The 22,432-nt window shown below is 33.0% G+C and overlaps 1 protein-coding gene across 12 annotated transcripts in view; it reads left to right on the top strand.

Moving 5' to 3' along the window:
* Pcdh15 (protocadherin related 15) overlaps positions 1–22,432 on the top strand; it is a 450,667-nt gene that overhangs the window by 386,619 nt on the left and 41,616 nt on the right. For all 12 annotated transcript variants that reach the window (XM_042696488.1, XM_042696486.1, XM_042696489.1 and 9 more), the window contains 2 exons: positions 2,563–2,690; positions 20,217–20,432. In XM_042696488.1, coding sequence (XP_042552422.1) covers positions 2,563–2,690; positions 20,217–20,432 — 344 coding nt within the window. The remainder of the gene's footprint in view (positions 1–2,562; positions 2,691–20,216; positions 20,433–22,432) is intronic.

Below are 22,432 nucleotides of genomic sequence, written 5' to 3'. Positions count from 1 at the left end.
GAACATTAATCTCTTCTAGGGTCAAAAAACAATGACTTGCTAAAGGCTCCACCTCTTGAAAGTTTCACCTCTTGCCTCAGGACCTCATTATCTGTTCCAGGCCACTGAGGCTAAAGACTTTAACAGAAACTTTAGGGGCTTAGATCTTAAATTGATTTACACAGATTCAATATGTAAATAGGTAGATTATGGAAAGAGGAATTGATAGAATACGTATACAGACATATGTCTCTATCATCTATTCATGGAGATCATACCCACATACATGCATACTTAAGATTTGAAAGTGTTCCAGCTCTAATTTAGGCAAATTTACAACACACATAAATCAAAACATGACTTCCAAAAAAATTACCACCCCAGCTTCCTGTAAACCCTTCCAAATAACAACAATCTACTACAGAATATCCAATAAACTTAATTTGCTATTTCTACAGGCTTTATGGAACTGTAGTAGATAAAGTATTCAATGAAAATTATTAGTAGTGGTTTAACGTGTTTTTATTTTAAAGAAAGTTCTTAGAGTTCTTTCCAGTTTTGTCTTGTATGGCACACTTTATTCTTCAGGATCCTAGAGGCCTTCTAAGGAAAGCAGAGTCCTATCAGGAAAGAGCAGTACATACTGCAGCCCTGTGAGGGTGTGGTGTTTTCAGGAATGGAATCAGATTTAATTAAAGCAGCATTTGTGGTTGGTATAAACAGGACAAGAGAGAGTTATGTTTATACAGACATAGATAATCCATAAAATTTCTCACATTAACAAGTGTGATGAAATTTGAAGGTCAGTACAATAGAACTAGATAATTACATGAGACTAAGAGCCTAGTGTCCATCCTAGCATTGCTACAGACCTAAACATGTTTAGCCATCATGACTCTCCTGTGTTTTAGCTGCAGCTAATTAAAGTGTAGGCTCGAGTTCACTTAAAGTACTCATCTGGTCCTAGAAAATTAGTTTTATCGTGCATTACTGACTATGGTAGAGGTTAAGATTCACTGAAAAGTTATACACAGGAGGAAAGCAAAGCATTTTCATATGATTCATAAATTATATATTTTGATCAAATTAAATGCATACCATAAGAATACATTTCTTCATTGAATGTTAAGAACTCCTCATCACATCATAAATAAGAGATTAACATTTTCACAATGGATAATCTGATATGTAAAACAACTAAAAAAGCTGATAAAATGGAAAATAATTAATTCTGAATTTGAATTAGCTATTTAATTTACTAGATTTCTATTGTAGTTAGCATTTTTATTTTTTAATCACTTAACTATTTTAACTATTAATTTGCAAAAGTAGATTCAAATAAATATTGTAATAGATTTCCTAAATGAACTTTTTCTGATTTATTCAAGTGTTATAAAATATGTAACACTTAATGTATGATTTTTTTTTTCTTTTTGGTCAGTTGTAGGGCCTGAACTTTGGGCTGGGGGCTGTCCCTCAGCTCTTCAGCTCAAGGCAAGTGTTTTAGCACTTGAGCCATGGTGCCACTTCCAGTTTTCTGGTGGTTTATTGGAGCTAAGAGTCTCATGGACTCTCCTGCCCTGGCTGGCTTTGAACTGTGATCCTCAGATCTCAGCTTCCTGAATAGCTAGAATTATAGGCTTGAGCCACCAGTATCTGACTTGTATGACTTTTATAGAGATATCTTTATTTCCACAAAAAATGCCACTTTTCAAACTTTAAGGAATTAATACCAGCTCTGTGCAAGAGGTACATCATGTATCTAAGAGATGTTTACGATGATTACATGAATGAATTACTTGTTTTCTCAGTAAAACCTAAGAATAAGTGAAGGTTTGCTTGCTTTTGAAATGGTTGGAGAGAAAAGAGTTATACATAATGTTTGGAAACCCAGTACCATCCAAAATAACACAAAACAAAACTTGTTTTCCTTTTCACAGAAACAACTCATCCAACTACTGTTAGCTTTCAATATTATAGTGCCATTTTAAGCTAATATTATTGTTTCTTTGAACACAAGAATGGCACATATGATGTATTTAATTTATGAAAATGTGTGTGAGAAAGTGAAAGACATTATCTAGGAAAGTGAGAACATAAACTATTGGGAATTTTAAGTAAAAATTAGTAGTACACAACTTAACAGTGCCTTCTAAACCAAAAGAAATCATGATAAATCTTATTATACCAGAAACTCCACTGCAGTGTTTTGTACATTTGAGAGGAGTAGGATTAGGAAGCTCTTTACGGGAGACTTACTCACTGAAGTAATTTCCATTCTTTAAAAAAAAAAATTAAAGCAGAGGGCTGGGAAGTTGGCTCAGTGGTAGAGTGCTTGCCTTGTATGCATGAGGCCCTGGGTTTGATTCCTCAGCACCACATAAGCAGAAAAAAGCCTAAGTGGTGCTTTGGCTCAAGTGGTAGGGTGCTGAGGGACATTACTCAGGCCCAGAGTTCAGCCCCATGACTGACCAAAAAAAAAAAAAAACAAACAAAACTGTAAGTACTTATCCCAGGGAATATTTCCCAATGAGTAATTACCAGTAAACTCTGAATTATAATGTATTATACTTTGTCTTCCAGGCAACACAGCTAAGGTGTACATTGAGATTCAGGATGAAAATGATCACCCCCCAGTGTTCCAGAAGAAATTCTACATTGGAGGTGTATCAGAAGATGCAAGAATGTTTGCGTCTGTACTCAGAGTGAAGGTATGAGAAAATAAATCAAGGGAGCAGAACTAAAACCAGAGTTCTGATTTTTGCAAGTAAGCGCATACTTTGCATTAACTATGTTTATTGATATTACAAGTACAAAAGTCTGAAACTCAGAGCTACATGAGATTAAATATCCAATTTAAGCACAGATTATTTATATGAGGTGAGCCACTAAGCACATTTTGTACCTTACTTTCATTTAAAAATAGAAACAATTTTCTTATGATGTTCTACCTTGAATAATATATTGAAATACAAATGTACTTGTTTTTTTTTAATTTGGTCTCTGATTAACAATAGTTCCAGTGAAATTTGAGTCAGAAAAGTTTCCTTAGGTAATATATTAGAATATTTATTTGAATTTATTTTTGAAAATATAATTACTTCTTTCTTGTTTTTTATCTGCCTTGAAAGTTGTGTGTAAGCATTAAACTATATGTGAGACATCTTTTGAGTTTTTTATTTTTTACTTTTTGCCAGTTGTGAAGTGTGAATTTAGTACTTCACAATGACTTGCCTTACATACTCACTTGGTTTACTACCATGTGAGCCATGGTTCCAGTCCACGTTTGCTGGTTATTTTGGAAATTGAGTGTTGCCATAGTTTCTCCCTGGGATGGCTTTGAAATGTCATCTTTCAGAGCACAGTGTCCTGAATAGCTAGGATTGTTGTAGTGAGCCACTCATTCTCTGATGAGATTCCATTTTTATGCTAGTGAAAAAAATGTCTATTTATCAGTAAAGATGTCATGACGGAAGGATTCTAGTATTTGATGATGAAACAGAATTATCATACAGGCAAGTGGAAAAGCTTCAATTTTTAATAAAAAAATTCTGTAACCTTTTAATTCAAAGTGCTGATTAAACTACTAATTTTAGCATTTTAAAAATCCTTCCTTTTTCAGTAACTTTGGCTTATATTTCAATGTTTTAATATATGAAAACAAAAGCTAATAATATCAAATTTTCTTTAATATGCTCAAATATATTTTTGATTTTTAAAAAGATTAGCAATGCAAATAATTGCAATGGTTTTATTGTGTGAGGTATATGTACAAGTCTTACACTTTATCAGGTGAAGAGTATAGGGGGCCAATACATTTAGATTGTTCATTACAGAGTTTTTTTTAAGTATTTTAATAATCATTTCAATACACAAACATTATCTTATATAACTTCAACAAATGTAGATTTTGATTGTTGTGGATTTGCATGTAAATTTTTGTCCTTTTCCTATTAGCAGAAGCTTCATGAATAGAGCTCTTTTGTTTCTTTTTTACATTTTTATTAGCATATCCTAGCAGTACAAAAGTCTTTTGTTGTCATATTACCTTAGACTAGTGACATATACCCTGATCAAATTGGCCCTTTCTATCAAGTCTTTTAAAAACAATTTCAACAATTTCCCTATACATTTGTATGCAAATGCAAACAATGATGCAAGAAAAAAGAAACCTTTATATGTTCTTGTGTGGATGTAAAGTCTTGTGTATGCTATGGAAATAAGTGTGAAGGTTACTCAAAAGCTGAAAATATTATTGCAATATGATCCAGTGATAGAACTTCTGCACATACATCTGAAGGAATCCATATAATCATGCCTGAGGTTCTTGCACATCTGTGTTTATAGCAGCAGTGTCCACAATATTTAAAATACAAAATCAGTCTAAGTGTTCAACTACTGATGAGTGGATAATGACAATATGCTATACACACATATATGAGTATATATGTATATATGTGTGTACATATGTGTACATGTGTGTGAACTGAATATTACTCTACCAAAAAGTAGGTATATACTTATTCTTATGGGAAATTATTTCAATTCCAGGGTACTTGACTTATCCCAAAGATTGGTGTTTCACTGATTGAATCATTTTCCACTAGGCTCCATCTCTTATAGATCTGATACCTTTCAATACTTTGAGAACAAAGATTCAGCATGTGAGACTGAAGGGGAAAACATTGTTCAAACCACATCAATGTGACCTGAAAGCTTCTGCTTCAGGGAAATTGAGATAAGGTGTCAAAGATGACTGAGCAGCATTATAAGCAGCATTTGAGAGACATGACTGTCTTGCCTCTAGGTTCTGTTTTATGTAAGGCATGAGAGCCACTCCTCAGGAGAATTGTGAAAAGCAGTATATTGTTTAAAGGAAAGAAATGAATTGTCATCATGATCTTAAGGAAAAAAGTAAGTTTGGAGAGCTTGATGATAGGAAACATTTGGCATTGGAGAAAAAATGAGTAGGAAATTAAGTTGTAGATGGTTTGTAACCACATGGGAAGTGTCTAATGGTGAAACAGCATATTCTGGAGAGTCATATGTAAAGAGAACAGCTCACCCAGATTGATAAAGATGAGAATTTGTCAATGATATTGTGAAAGTATAGTTGGAAAACCATTTGGCTATTAGAGCAGAAATTGCATTGTGGAGTCAAATGAAGGAAACCTTTCAGTTGTTGTTAGAACCTAAGAAGTGTTTTAGGAGGATGAAGTACTTCAAAGTGGAGGAGGTGTTTTTGAAGGACGAAATATTTCAGAATGGCATTGAAAGTGATTAGAAGTCATAAGGGCAGCTTATTTGAGGAGGGTAAAAGAAGAAGTAAAGAGCCAAACAGAAGAAATAAAACTATACATTTGTGGAATAGGGATGGGGCACAAAGATTAGACTGGTGCAAACAAAGAGTCTCAATGAAAGTTTCCTTTACTCCAGAAATGTGGAATCTCCTCTTCCTCCTCCCCTCATCCTTTTTTATTTTCTTTCTTTCTTGTCCCTAGAATTCCATCAGTCTGGAATTCCTTAACTCTGGAATAAGTTACACCAGTCTTATCATTTCATAAAATATTATTTTAAGAAAAGAATTCAAATAAAAATATCATTGAAAACAGTAGTGACTCAGGCTGGCTGTAGAGTTTAAAAAATAGTTGGTTTTTAAAACGTGAACTGGCCCAGGCTTGTGAAAGAGATTTTTATACCACTTACTATATAACATTAGAGTAATGTCAGATTTTATTGAGCGTGAATGAAAGGTGATTTGTTTTAGTTTACAATAAAGGGTAGAATGTTAAAAGTTCACATTTTAAAATAACTTGCATGCAAGCAAAAGAAGGAGAAATATTACGTAGAACAAGAACTACACCAGAGTTCAAGCCCCATGACTGACAAAAGCAAATAAATAAATAAAACTAGGAAGCAAAAGATCTTTTATATATCAATGATGAATGGAGAATGATATTAACAGCTTAGAATACTAATCATAGATTTAATGCACTATTTTAAAAAATGTGTGAAATGAAAGATAGAACCATAAGATTCTTTTTGAAATTCATGATCTAATATAAGTAAAAGAGATCAGATAAGGTGATGTTAATTGAAATGAACCCCAAGAAAGGGACAGAAATCTTCATCCTGCTGATCACACACCAGGGACAGCCCAGGAACCAATAGTCTGGCATGAGTAGAACCCTGACATCCTCATTCCTTCTCAGGGAATAGCAGTGGGAAGGCCATCCTCTCCCACCACCAGAGAAGAACTCCATCTTTGATATTGACAAAGGCCAGGCCTAGCAGCAAGCTCCAACTCAGGCCTTGGAAGAATACAATCAGAGCCATTCACCAGGTCACAGGAACCTGACCTGACCTGCCAGGCTCAGCTCCACCCAGGGGAAAGTTACCCCTCTCAGGCAGAGATATCTCTGCTCCCTGAGGATTGACTTTCTTCACTGGGTAAGCAGAGCTAGAGGCTCCCCCTCCTCACTGCAGCCTAAACAAACAATTGGAACTCAGAATGTCTCCAGGCTGGGCTCTGTGAGTGTCTCAGGAACTATCCCCACAGGGAAAAGTTACTGATTGCTGATAGGCCTCAACCCTAGCCTCAACACAGTAACTCCAAACTAGAGGACAGCCATCTCCTTCTTTTGTGATACTCAAAGCAGATCTCCCTCCCACTGAACTAGCTTGGGAGGAGGATCACAAAGTCCTGGTTAAGGCAGAGCTGTCTGCATGCTCAAACAAACTGACTTAAGAAACCAATCAAGCCACAGGAAAACAAAACACCACAAGTAGACCTGAGACTCCACCAAGAGACTGGTTACAGACATAGGGGAAATACAAGATCTCCCCCCACCAAAAAAAAGTCAAAGAACTCTTTTTCCTACCTATTTTGTGTTATTTTTTAAAATTGTTCTTTATTATATTTTCTTTTTTCTTTCATAATTTTTATTTTAGGCGTGTATGTGTGTGTGTGCTTTTTAAAAAAAATCTCTTTTGACCTTTTGGTCTTTTTTTTCTTTTTTTCTCTTTTCTCTTTCTTTCTTTTTTTGCATGACTTAATAGCTGTTCTATTCATCTGCTGATATGAACCCTTCTTCAATTATTATACCTTATCCCTCATTGTGTACAGACTTAATCTAGAAACTTATTGCTCAATTCACAACCTCTTAAACTTAAATTCCTTAATAATAGTATTATTTCTTTATACCTATATAACTTTCAAGTATTCCAATTTTAAGAATTTTTATTTTTTCATTTTTCCTTTTGTCTTTCCCCTCCTCTCATTCTATCCTTTTCTTCTCTCAATATCATTTCTCTACACTTATATAATTTTAAGTGCTTTATTTTTTTTATTTAAATTTTTGTTTTGTCCATTTTTAAAAAATATTTCTCCTATCATTCTGTCCTATCTATTTCCCTCTCTAAGATTAAGATTTGGTTAAATATGTTCTCTTTTTAACTTCTCCACATCCCTCTAATCATATTTTTCCCCACAATTCTCCTTAAACCTAATAATTTCTGGTTTGCCAAATTCTTCTTTGCTGTTGTTAGCCCATTAATCCATAGTCGTTTAATGTTGAATAGATTGTATCTATTGAACTAGATTGTATCTGCAGCCATTTTGACTGCATAACTACAGGACTCTGGTTGATGCTTGCCTTAATATAGTGTTCTAGCACAAAATTGGTTTTACTTTCATACCAAATGGGCAGAACAAGCAGGAGAAACAAGAAAAATGGCAAGTCTGGATATCTCAATAATCAAGTGACAGAACAGTTAGTGAATAATCCAGAGGAGAGTGTGCAAAAAGGTCTACAAACACTACTGGTAAACATGGTGAATGAAAAGATTGAAAACCTACAAAAGACTCAATGTGCACTTGATAGGGAACGAGATGAGGCAAACCAAAGATTAATACAGGAACTTCACGAGCATAATGAGGCTATCCAAAAATTACTACAGGAATCTTGTGAGCACGAAGAAGCTTCTCAAAAATTAATGAAGGAATTGCATGAGCAGGCTGAGAACAGTTGAAGAGAAAGACAGGAATTGCATGAGCAGTCTGAGAACAGTCAAAGAGGAATACAGGAATTGCATGAGCAAAAGGAAGCTAATCAAAGAGTAAAAAGGAATTGCATGAGTGGGATGAGAATAGACAAAGTTCAATAGAGGCATTCATGAAATCCATAGACAGACAGCTGAAGGAATCCAGGGAAAACACAAAGGGAATAATGAATGGTGTCCATCATAAGGAAAGGGAGTCCAAGGAAACCATAACCAATCAACTAAGTGATTTGAGAATAAACACTGAACACCAAATAAGGAAGTAAAGAAGTTCAAACAAGATCTAAAATAAAGCTCCAACAAAGAATTTGAAACCATGAAAGCCAAGTAATTAGAAAGAAAGGAAATGAAAAAAATAGACAGTCTTGACAGTAGGTTAGACCATGCAGAAGATCGAATCTTGGGGGTTGAAAACAGCCTAGATATTATAGAGACAGAACATACAACTAGACCCTTGTGAAATAAAAATTAAAAATTAGATCAATAGAAACAGCATTCATCTGAAATGTCTTATAGTTTTGCCATCCTTCATTTAACTTTCTGTTATACTAACTTGATATAGGAGATTTATAACCCAAATTAAACAAAAATGATAAAAATTAGCTTTGAAAAAATTTGAATTTATACTTCTCAAATGCTTCTTAATTTGTAGTATAATTATATCCAATGTGGAAAATTAAGAATGAGAGTTTCTTAAAATGTATTAGGAAGAAAATTTAGCTGCAAATAAATATAAGGAATAGATGAATTTCCCTAGTAGTTCTAATTAATTTACCTTAATGAATGCCAGCAGGCCTGGAGCGAGATTTCATACATTAAGGGAATATAATTTCCATTCATTAGTGCATAAGTTACTGTACCTCTGAAACTTGCAGACAGTTTGAAAATATTTTCAAAAATGAGCAGAGAAATGTCTGGATTCACAAAAGTTTATCCTGAAGACAAGAAAAATAAAATCTAAAGAAGAAATCCCTTCCAAGTAGATTCTAAGAAACATCAGCAAGAAGTCTCACTAACTGATGTTGGAACAGATCCTTTAGGAACAATTAAAATTACTAAAATAAAAATAAGTCTAGTATTTCCTAAGTGTTTAGTCATGGATTTTATTTATATTTATATATATGTATACATATACATATATGTTAAATATGTGTAATACATTTATACACAAATTATATGTTTATATAAATTTAAGATATTACAAACTGTGAATTTCTTCTTACATATTATACATGTAATATGTATTTATTTGCATTTCTAAACATTTCAGTATACTGTTGAAAATTGTTTTTTAAACTCCAATTTTCATGCCTCCTAAGCATTGTATTACAGTAATAGTACAATAGACATTTCTATCTAGATGCTTCTGCTTTGCTATCAACAAGTAATATGGTATTTATTTAAAATGTATCAATAAGTATGTTTTTCTTTAGAGGCAATTTCATTCCTTCAAGAAACCTTTAATTAAATCTTTATTTAAAACTTTAATTTAAGTCTTATGTGCAAGACTTAACCAATGAGACTTATGAGATGCATAAGTCAAACTTAGAATATGGCCTTTCTGATAAAAATAATATATAAGCAACTATACAGTGATAGGTCATTTAAATAAATGTGGTTATTTGTAGTAGTAGGTCCTGTATTTTACATCTGAGTAAAGATTTGCAGCTAGGGTATTCAGAATGGCCTGTTTCCATATTTTTACCTGGAGCCTTGTTTGCCACCCACATATAATTGCTAATTGACAAAAATGAGCTCACATCTCTGAAGTCTCAATATCTATATCTAAATCACTATAATGTTTTTAAGACAAATATTTTTGTAAATGGACATAGTACTATATTCAAAAATGTGAACTAAAATAAAAAAGTAGGTTATATAAGCTTATAATTATATTAGGTCATAGTAAAATAATAATGCATGAAATACATGAAATACATAAAATATCAATACATGTAACATGGTGGTAGCACGCTCTAGAGAGTCAGAAAGGCTTTTAGACTGGTTATTTAAATGAGTTCTGCTTGTATTATTCAGCATTGTACATATTTTCTGTGTGTTTCTATTTATACCATATTGATATTCCAGGAAAGGACACCATTTGGCTATGGGACAAAAAAACTCTTCAATTCAGGGAGAAGATACCATGTGTTCAAAGAACTTGAACGCTGAACTCAATTAGATGGTTAATAAAAACATAAAAAATGTGGGCTTTAGGGAGGACATAAACAGAGTGAATTTAAGGCAAGAAGTTAGAATACCAAACTAACAATCACACATGGGCTTGTATTGGTCCTCATTTTCTGGTTATTGGAAAGTATTTCTGTTTATATAATATCGCCAGAGTGAAAAATGAGATAAGATGAAATCATGGAAATAGGCATTGTAAGCCAGGAATGCAATAACAGAACTGAGAAATCCTACAGTTTGAAGGCAGAATGTTTCCTAATAAACTGGAAATAGGGAGACAAGGGTAGAACTAAACACATAAGGAGAATATTGAGATTTATAATTCAGTTCAGTCCAGAGATTGTTAAAAATACAGAAAAATGACCACTTATGGCATAAGGAGAATAAATCTGTAAGTACACACACTGGTGACATGCAAGGTCTAATAGATGCTATGGAACAATCAAATAGTATAATTCTTCAGAAAGACTAAGTCAAAACCCCAAAAATAAGAACCAGGAAAAGAGTAGTCACAAGAAAGGGGTGGGACCAAGGGAAAAGGGGAAGGCTGCAGTCAAGAATTTATTGTATATATAAAAAAAAAAATCTAAGAAAAGTAAGGGAAGTGGGGGTGGGTTGGGAGTGATGGGTGAGAATGTTGAAAGTGGTGACAATGATCAAGATGCATTGTATTCATGAACTCCTTTGTACAACTACTTAAAGATAATCCAAATATTTTTTTAAAGAGAAACATTAACATTTATATTTAGTATATAGTAGGTAGATGTTTACTTCAGTACATAGATAAGGTTCAGAAATTCACATAATTAAAACTCGCATATTTTTCTCATTCCTAACATTTTCTTATATATTATGAACTTGTTGTGGCAGAAAAATCAAGCTAAAACTTTAGTCAGCAACAGACTTAGGCATTCCTTTGCTTAACAGAAAAGTTTAATGAAGGTATTTAAAACATAAAAATAAAAGAATGGCTTGAGGGAGAGACAAAAGGAGGCTGAATTTGGTTTGATTAGTGGAACATACTACAACTAAGAAGCAACCAGAAAGTTAGAAATAATATCTGTCATTTGAGTTGCTTTGAATGTATACGGTTGTATAACTGAGCAATTATTTCAAGTGATGTAACAGTTCTAGTAATTTAGGAATAGGTAAAACTTTACAAGGTACAGTAGTTCACACTTGTAATCTTAGCCCTATGGAGGAAGAAGTATGGGAATCATGAGTTTTTGAAGCCTTCAAATACGTAATAAGCGCCACAATAGCAAGATACATTCTCAAGAATTATATAAATAAATTACATTTTAAAATGCTAAGGTAAGATTTAAATAAAGATGATATTTTAAGATGCAAAAGTCAACATTTAAACAAGTTTCCTTTCTTGTAGAAAGTTTAGTTTGTGATTTCTTTTATTCATACTTCCATTAACTATAGTTTATCTCCTTCTCACATGATGTAAATTAAGAACACATGATTTCAGAGTTTGTATGAAAGCAGCTTGGAGGGAATTATAAGTTAGTCCTTATACTAGCAATAATGAGGATGAAACTATCTTTTATGACATAATTATCTTATTATTAGTAGGACATAATGGTGTTTTACAACCAAAAATAAAACCCCAAAGTACACAGTTGTTATGTAAATAAACCCATGTGTAATTTTACTCTGCTGCCTTACATTTAAAAAGTAATATTTACTTTCTCTTTTACTTTTCAAAAAATGCTGAATTGTGATTTTTCCTCCCTTGAGGCTTGAACTCTTGGCTTGTGCTGTGTCCCTAAGCTTCTTTTGCTCCAGGCCTAGCACTCTACCACTTAAGCCACAGCGACACTTTTGGCTTTTTCTGAGTAATTTATTGGGGATAAGTCTAATGGACCTACCTGGGCTGGCTTCAAACAGATCTCAGCCACCTGAATAACTGGGATTACAGCCATCAGCCACCTGCTTGGGCTTATATTGGGATCTTTTTACACAACTCTTTAAAAGTAAACATTGCCAAAATAAACCTATATATAGTCCCGTAAAGGTCTTTTAAATTTATAAGGTCATAGACAGGCTTCCCTCTCGTTTATTACACTATTGTTCCTATGCTGAGTTGTATTTCACTCTTTAGAATACCTTATTCGTATTTTATGATGTTCTGTGCATATTAATGGTAAGAGCTTTAAACTGAAGGTTTCCTCATGGTTTATGAAAATAAAAGAGTGAAGCAAAAGTAATTCTAAAAAGCCAGAACTCTTTCTTGTTCCTTTCAAACACAGCTTGATTTTAGTAGGGGTGTGGAGGACTGAATATTTCTGCAGTTACATTCTAAAACATTTCCTATCTGTAGGAAAGTAAGCCTTCAGTGCTGTTAGATGTTAAAATTCATCTAATTGGGAAGCTAAAGTTAGTGTTATTGGACTTTAATGTGTTTGGAACTTCTTAGGACATCACTAATTATTCCACTAATATTTCTTCATCCTTAGTATTCATTTAGGCCACAGAGGGGAACAGTTACTTAGGCTGTTAGAAAATTAATGGTCTCACCTACTCCCCTGTATGATAGAAGCAATTATTTGGTGATTTTCTCTTAATGTTGGGCACCTGTGTGCATTAAAAATTCCAGATGAGATCTTAGAAATGGGTAAGTGGTTGTCCGTATCTAGGCTTTCATTTAAAAACATAATTACAGCAAGTATAATTATGGCATCCATTTTTGGCTTTATTCTTTTTAAATAACTCTCAGCATAACTTTCTTGATTTTTTTTTCACTAAAGGAAATTCCTCAGAATCAGTATTCAAATCTTCTAGGGTCACCTACTAATGATTTTGTCATGAATAAAGGTTTCATTACAAAGAAGCTGATAGAATAAGTAAAATGAAGTAAAATAACATCTGTTCTTTAAGAAACTTGATTTATTTAGTTTTCTAGATGAGTCAGCTTTAATTTTTAAGCATTAATTTAGCCAAGACTGCTAGATGTACTCCTATTGTTATCTAATAAATGATAGGAGATTTTTGATTTTTATTTATATGTGCTTTCACTAGGATAGCTCCATGAACTTTTTCAAATTTTAAAAAGCAACTTTAATTCTATGTATAGTATGATTTGCTATGTTTCAGATCATGTCTGTGTTTATTCAAGTTCAATGACGGTGTTTTATAGAAATGGTATCTTCAAACTGGTTATTATCAGGCATACTTATAACATTTCTAGATATTTTAAAATATCATGTATGTGATTTTTCCCTTGAAAAGGACACAAATGTAAAATCTATGAGAAAGTAGATAATCCTTAATTAAAATACATATGAGTTGTGACATGGTCTCAATCATTTTATGATTTTCAATTCCATGTCTAATTTTGTTTTCATCACTTCATCTTTGTGTATCAGGGAAGTATTCTGGATGACTTTTGTCACCTGTTCTCTAGAGACGCTCAAGACCAAGCCACCAACAGATTGTCCGCTGAGGGATGGCATCCTAGTTCTTTTTTTTTTTTTTAGCATATTGAAAATTTATTCTATTTTTAAAAGCCTCTCATCAGTAAATGGTCAAAGGCACAATTAACATTTTTGCATGCAGTGGCTTATTTATATTTTTGAAGACAGGTTTGACCTGATAGCAGAAACACATTTACCACCAACTCTCTACCTTCATAACTTAAGAATTGTTCTGCAGGCTATTCTATGGCTTTCGATATCCTTCATAAGCTACTTGGGTAACAGAAAAACACGAACTTAAGAGGGATTTTTTACATACCTGTTTGAAGCTGGACTACTATTAAAAGCTTTGGTCTTTTTTAATATTTTTATATTCTATTCATTTATTTTATATTCTTTTTTAGCATATATATTTTTATTGTAAACATAGGCTTATTGGTACTTTGTTCTCACATGGCATAAAGTAGTAAATAACTCTGTGGGGAGAACTATGTTAATGGAGATGAATTTCAGATTTTAGGTCTCACCACAGAAAGAATTCACAGGCAGACACATTTTAACAGAGCAAGACTTATTAAAAAATGAAAGAACCAGACTTATAAAAGTGAGAGACCATTTATATAGTAGATTAAGTTCCCTGATTGGTCAAGTAGTTATCAAAATCTCTTGTGCATAGTGTTTAATGATTACGCTCAGGATATGTAACTAATTGTGAAAGTTTCTGAAAAAATGATACGACAATTCCAAGGATTGGGGACGAGGAAGAACTTCACTTAATAAGGGGCCCTGGGATAAAGATAGTGATTTGAGGGAAGTGTATGCATAAATTAGCATATATATTGAGATGAGATGAGAACTCTTGATAAACTTTAGGGCTGGGAAAGTCCTGCTGGGATACCAGCATTACACCATTACACAAAGATACTGTCATGGTCAACTGTAAATCTAGCATAATGGGGAAGCAATGTGTTTACAAGAATGTGTCTAGATACTGTTTTATATCTGTTCTTTGGCTGCTGTTGTTATATGATAGATTGTTACCTTTCTTTGTGTGTATGTATGTGTGTCTGTTTATGTGTGTCTGTTTATGTGTGTGTGTGTGTGTGTGTGTGTGTGTGTGTGTGTGTGTGTGTGTGTGCTAGTTAGGCAGTTGCTCTACCAGTTGAGACCTATGCTGTGGAAGGACAAAATATTAAAACAATGTGACTAGCCATAATTTCTATGGTAGAACAGGAAAGGACATGAATCCTGCAGTGATGGATATCGTGAAGAGTTTATGGAATTGAAAATTTTACTGATATCAGAGAAGGGGCTTAACTGACTATGATGATGGAGGTGGTGATGTGGAGTTGTATATTACAGTTTAAGCATAAACTGTTCCAGTATAAATATCTCCATAATACATAAGACTAAACTGGTAATAGAATTCATTGGATGCAATTCAAAGACTGGTGTTTTCTGTGTAACTTGGTGTGTATGTAAAAGTATCCTATCTTGTCATTTCTTTTATGCAAAGAACATTTTGTTGTTTCTGTGTGTGGTTGTAATTCATGTGCACACTATCAATTAAATTTAAGTCTTTCTAACTAGGTTTAAATCCTGAATAGTATATTTGTTATAAGTTATGTACTATTGTACATATTGTACTATGTACTATGAAAATCTGTTTCACTGCTCCTAAGTACAATATCAAGTATGTGCATTCAACAGCACATTCAACATTTGTTTCAGGAAAGACATTTGACAAAAAGCATTTTAATCATTTAAGATGAACTATAGCTATTTTGTAGTTATCATAATTTAATGAATTAGGAACAGTGCAAAATGAAAATGGTTATTGAAATTGGAAGTTAATCAGTAGGAACTGTGTAAAGTGGCTTAATGTAGCAAACAATCACCATACTTTCTTTTCTGAATGTGATTGTACTGTTGGATAACATTGATTTTAAAATGAAAAGCCTTTGAGTCCAACCAACAAAACTAAATGAAAGATTTTAGACCTACAGTAGAATGTATTAACTGGTTGCAACAATGTGGAGTTTAAAAGCAGACATAACTAAACAATGATATAAATCAAGACAGCAGTTTTTCTGAGGGAGATGAGGATGGCTCAAATGTCATGAATGCATTTTGTAGACTGGTTGTGTTCATTGTCATTGAAGCAGATGCTGCTAAAATATGCATTTGGGGTATATTTTGTAATATGTATACATTTTAAGATGTATGTTGTATTTCAATAAAGTTCACAGTAACAATAAATAATTTTAGGAGAAATTTATATGTTAATTAAAAGTTAAAATTTAGTGTATTACCAACATTTTAACTCAAATTACATCAATTTTAAATCTTTTTGTACTTTCTGGAAACATTTCACATGGTCAACACATATAGAGAATTTGAAGTAAAGTCAAGTTCATTCTATAATTTTCTAGTATTGCAAATATGCCTTTACTACTATTGTTTGTATGACAACTGTACAACTTATTAGAGATTCATTGATTATTTAAATTTAATTGAATCTAATTAGAATTTCACTTTGATATCTATATTCATTAAAATATTGGATAATTATATCTGGCTAGTACCCATTATAGTGCAGAGAATATCATCCAAGAATTATCATTTTGTTCATTATTCATTAATATAAATGAAACAAAACATTCCTCAAAGAGATTTTGCTTAAAATTTTAGCATATATTTAATGCACAATAAACTCAATTCCATTGTACCATTTTTTTATATTTTTATTTTATTTTATGGGTGTTGTCAGAAGGATTACAGTTACATAAGTAAGGTATTGAGTACATTTCTTGTTGAACATTTCTATACAAGCAAAAATGAACTACCAAATTTTTCTTATCATTCTCTCTTCCTTCATCTTTCACATTCTTAATGTATTATTCTTTTTTTTTCTTAAGGCATCTTTATTTTTTTTTTTATTGTGAAAATACCATACAGAGGGGTTACAATTACGTGAGCCATGTAATGAGTACATTTTTTATCAAGCATTGTTTCCTCCTCCTTTGTTTCCCCTTCCCATCCCTTCCCATCTCCCCCCTCCCATTCCTGCCCCGTCCCCCCCCCCCCCGCGGACCCCCCCCCCTCCGCGCGGTCCACTCCCACCCCCTCCCGCCCCCTGCCGTAGTTGTAAAGTTCATTTTTCGACATAATGTCTTGTACACCTGTATCCCTATTTAAACAATTTGTTTTTCCCCATCCTTAATGTATTTTTCTAGCGTATCTTTTCCCCTAAATTTACAAATGGGAGAAAACAGATAAAACATCTTTCTGAGACTGGCTTATTTCATGTAACATGAGGATTTCTAGCTCAATAAAATACCTTACAAACAAAATATTTTTCTTCCTTCTTTACGACTGAATAAAACTCTAGTGAACATACATCCTGTATTTTCTATATCCACTGAAGGAGATGTATTTTCTATATCCACTGAAGGAGACTTAGGTTGATAGCATATATGACCCTTTTGAATATTGCAGCAATAGACATGGGTTTTCAGGTAGCCTTAGAGAAAAACTCACTCTGATTCTTTTCTATGTATACCAAGTGATATTGTAGCTGTATTATACATTAATTTTTCTGGAATGCTGGGGTTTGAACTTAGAACCTCATGCAAGGCACACTACCACTTAAGCCATGCTTCCTAGTCCTTTTTACTTATTTTATTTTATTTTTTGTTAGGGTCTTGAACTTTTGGCTCTGCTTGCTCAGAACACAATCTTCCTACTTTATTCCACACTAAATAACTGCAATTGTTTGCGTAGCTGTTTTTATTATTGAATAAATGTTTTCAAATTCTTGTAATGAAAAAATCATAAATATAATACTTAGTATTTTCACTGATAATAACAGCTATGCAAACAATGCAAACTCTCTAACTTTGTCATCCTGTCTAATTTTGTGAAATCATCTGATACATTGATCTAAGGGTGTCTGGGCAGATTCCATATCTTGGCTGGATCAAGAAAATGTGGTATATATACACAATGGAATTTCACTCATTCATTAGAATGGTATTGTGCCACTGGTAAAGAAATGAAACACTTGGAAAACATTATGTTAACTGAAGTAAGTCAGGCTCAAAGAGACAAGAGATACATGCTTTCCCTACATCTAGCTGGATTTAGCTTATGAACTCATAAGTGAATACATTGGCAAGCAAGTGTGTATGAAAGTCTGAACTGAAATATGATAGATCAAAGGGATATCTCTTGAATAGCATAATTTCTTAGAAAGCCAAAAATCAAATTTCAGCAAAATAAAATACCAAGAAGAGCGTACTCATAAAAGGTGGGATGGGGGCTGGGAATGTGGCTTAGTGGTAGAGTGCTTGCCTAGCATGTAGGAAGCCCTGGTTTGATTCCTCAGTACCACATAAACAGAAAAAGCTGGAAGTGGCTCAAGTAGTAGAGTGTTAGCCTTGAGTAAAAGAAGCTAGGGATAGTGCTCAGGCCCTGAGTTCAAACCCCAGAACTCCCAAATAAAATAAAATAAAATAAAATAAAAAGGTGGTCTGGGAAAGGGGTAGACAAATGTAGAGGAAAAGAGGACCAGAATGCACACAATATTCCAAAGTATATCCTACAAATTAACAAGAGAGAGGGAAGCTGTGAGTAGAGGAGGGATGGGTGAGAATGTTGAAAGGGGTGGTGGCATTGAGTAAGATATTTTGTATTCATACACTACCTTGTTAAATGACAAAAAAGGGAACCATTTTGTCTTGAGTAAGACGTTACTCCACTGTAGGTTCAATCTGTATTGCCTTATAGTTAAAGATAACTTTTTTCATGTATCTATTTGCTATTTGCACTGTTTCATTGCAGATTGAGTTTGCTCCCCTTATTCTTTGGATTCTTTGTCTTTTGATGTATAAATTTGAGGTCTTTACCTATTCTGGAAAACTCCTGGTAGTGAAATAGCTGACTTTGATTTCTATTCCATAAGCTCTCTTCATTCACTTACTTCTTTTACTGTCCAAACGCTTTCATAATGGGTACAATCCCATTTGTCAATTCCTGTTATAATTTTCTGAGCTATTGGACCTCCTATTCAGGAAAGTGTTGCCTATCCATGAAGCTTAAAGGTTTCACTTAGGCTTTCCTGTAGTTTCAGATCTTTTACTAATGTATTAGACTCATTTTGAGTAATTTTTCTACAGCATGAGAGATAAGGATCTGCCTTTAGTCTTCTATATGTGGATATCCAGTTGTTCTAGCACTACATGTGTTAAAAGAAAGTATCTTTATTTCAATGTAAGTTGGGGGCATGTTTGTCAAGAATCTGATGGCAGAATTTATATTGGTTTATTCTGGATCTTCTGCTCCATTGGAGTATGTGTCAAATTTTTTTATTATTGAATAAATGTTTTCAAATTCTTGTAATGAAAAATCATAAATATAATACTTAGTATTTTCACTGATGATAACAGCTATGCAATGACATTAATTATACATTAAAACACATATGTAATATATCTATTTTCATGAATACTGTATAGATTCCTGTGGCAATATTTTATTTCTTCTGCTTACCATTCCCTTTCCAAATATTTCACTATTGACATTCTGAAAAAGTTTCCTTTAGTCATGACTGAAGAACCAAAATGACATATTTTGTTCATAGTTGTATAATTTTAAAAAGGGATTGTAAGTAAAGGTTATTCCTTTTTTATTTTAAATGGGAAGAAAGTTCAGTCTGTTGGTCATAATTATCTATCAACAGGAACAAATCTTATAATCAGGATATAGGATAATTAAAAAGAAATTGAATCAATCAATCTAATCTGCTATTATTATGTAATAGCATTAACTGATTACAATTTCTCTATGTATCCCAAAATCAACTTGTTAAAATATCTGAACTTTGACTTACATTATGTTATTTAAGTTATGTTGTTATAATCTTCTATTTCTTTTTTTCCTTTAGGTTATATGCTAGAACCCAAGCACAATAACCTTATATGTATTACACAAAGACAATCTTTGGGTAAACAATAAATCATACATGTTAATCAGTTTGGGTCAGAACTTACCTAGAATTAAACTCATCAAACATACCTATCAAAAATCTTAATTGATTGAGGGTTGTAATATGTCCATTATATTGATAGTCACTACCATTCTAAAAACATCTATTCATCAATGAAGACTCAAAGTACACACACACACACACACACACACACACACACACACACATACACATAAAGTTATTTGGATAAACAGAGTGAATTGTGTTATTACCCAGGAAACAATAATCTTTTTTTTTTTTTTTTGTCCATTATGGGGTCTGAAGTCTGGGCTTCGGCGCTGTCCCTCAGCTCTTTAGCTTAAGGCTACTGCTCTACCACTTGAGCCACAGTGCCACTGCTGGCTTTTTATCCTTATGTGGTCCTGAGGAATCAAACCCAGGGCCTCAAGCATGCAAGACAAGCACTTTACCATTGAGTCACCTTCCCAGCCCTACAATAATCTTGTAGACAGAAACAAGCCCTTCAATGAAGGTTAACCTTTACCTGTTGATTTTTGATATCTCATTTTTCCTCCCAGGCTACTGATGTAGATACTGGCAATTATAGTGCCATGGCATACAGACTCATAATACCACCTATTAAAGAGGGGAAAGAAGGATTTGTGGTGGAAACATACACCGGGCTTATCAAAACAGCTATGCTCTTCCATAATATGAGGAGATCTTACTTCAAATTTCAAGTTATTGCAACAGATGACTACGGGAAGGGACTGAGTGGAAAAGCAGATGTGCTTGTAAGTACCTGAATCTTTGTATAAGGGAAGTATACACAATTCTAGCCAGAGATTAGTGTTTTGGTTTCAACATCTTTAAAACAAATTTAAGTTTTTCTAAAACATGATTGTCATTAATTTTCATCCAGATTTTAACACTTAGCTTTTATAATTAAGAATACAAAGAGAAATGTTTTATATCAACTTTACATATGAATAAGTGTCACTTCCTTTCTTTAGCAATCTCTCTATTGAAAGTTTTTATTATATTTAACTAAATTAAAGCTTTCTATATTATCACTGATATGCTATTTAAATATTAATGGCACAGAAGTTGCATGTTACTCTTAATTCCAAATATTGAAAATCAATTAAAATATCCTTCAGAATTTCTACTAATTTGGAAGAATGGGTTACTTGGGCTTTTTCCTAATTAACCTTCTAAAAAAATAGGAGTAGACATATTAATGGAAATATTTATCACAGATAAAGTGAAGTATAATTTATCTATTGTTTTTCACATCTTAACAAATCTTCATGTTTCAAAGTCCTCCTCCCCTAGTTTTCTATATAGAAACCATGCAGAAAGACATGCAGAAACCAGTGATTGAGTAATTTTCTTCTTAGGCAATGATAAACAAAATATAAAAATGGCTTCTGGGTAAAAAGTCTCTGCAAGAATTAGGCTACAATATAACAAGTCAATTTAGCCAGGTAATTAAGGGTAACCTAGGAGATGTTAATGTTGACAAAGATTTTTGATCCAATTAAGATCTTTCAATCTAGTGAAAGTTAATGTTATTTCTTTTCTTATTACTTATATATACTAGTTATGAGATATTATATATAATATATATTATAGATCTTAGAAGCTAAGGAATTCATCTCAGTGTTGGAATTTTCTCTACAAAGCACAAGGCCTTAAGCTTGGTACCTAACAGTGAGAAAAATTTACAAAATAAATCTAAATATTAAGATTAATAAAGTATCATTAAATATTATAGAAGAGCCAAAATATAACAAAACAGGATATATGTAATATGAAAACCATACCTACCTTTAATATGTACACAAAAGTAAGGTTTATGAAGTTTATGTATTTGGGTTTCATATCTATTGTGGGGTGATTTGAAAATACATATTTAAAATATAGTTTTGAAGGAAGACATTCAATTCAAGCAAATTATAAGGTATCACATTTATAAGTAAGCATATTACATTCTAATGTAAGCTGAAAACACCAGGGAAGCCGTCTCAGTAAATGATTTTGAAAATACATTCTTGAAACCTTTAGTTAAGACACAGGACATATGGTTAGGTAAATCACCTTTATGCAGGAAGTAAAATGTGTGCGGAACCAAGAAGAAAGAGAGGATATTGACAGGCTTGACTAAGTCATAGGTATTTACTCAGCCTAAAAGAGTTTAAGAGAGAAACAGAATGAGGAATAAAGCTAGAGCCTGAAATAGAAGGTTCATATAAAACATGTAATCCATATGAAAACATCAGAACTTTCCTTAAAATCAGTAGGCAGACACTGAAAGCTTTTCATAAGAATGGAAGATGAGATCTTGAAATTCAGATACTTATCAATTCCTTAATACCTATTACTTCCCTGAGGACAGTGTTTTTACTGTTTCTTTCCTAAGCAGTTGATTCTGTTTGCATTCTTTTTTGTTTCTATGATTGACAGATTTCATACCACATACTAACAGAGTAGTATTCAGTGTATGATAGTTTTACTACTAAATCCTCCATTTTCAATATGTCCAGCCTTTATCCTCCTTATCTCACTTTGTCATTCACTGACCCCTCTTAACTCCCAAATCTTGAGTCGGAGTCAATCACATCTCAGTGTATTAAGAGCCAAAGTTATTCTCCGTATCTCTAATAATTTTCCTGACAATGTCTAAGCTTTTATCAGACCTCCAATATTTCCACTTGTTATTGATTCAGTTTTCACTTACCAGCCCAAGACATGGCTTCAGTGGTGTTCCCATTGACTTTTGACTTTGTCAGCA

This window comes from Dipodomys spectabilis, unplaced genomic scaffold (assembly GCF_019054845.1).
Source record: "Dipodomys spectabilis isolate Male_0828 unplaced genomic scaffold, ASM1905484v1 ptg000207l, whole genome shotgun sequence".
Lineage (NCBI taxonomy): Eukaryota > Metazoa > Chordata > Mammalia > Rodentia > Heteromyidae > Dipodomys > Dipodomys spectabilis.
This window is presented reverse-complemented; position numbering and strand designations above follow the sequence as displayed.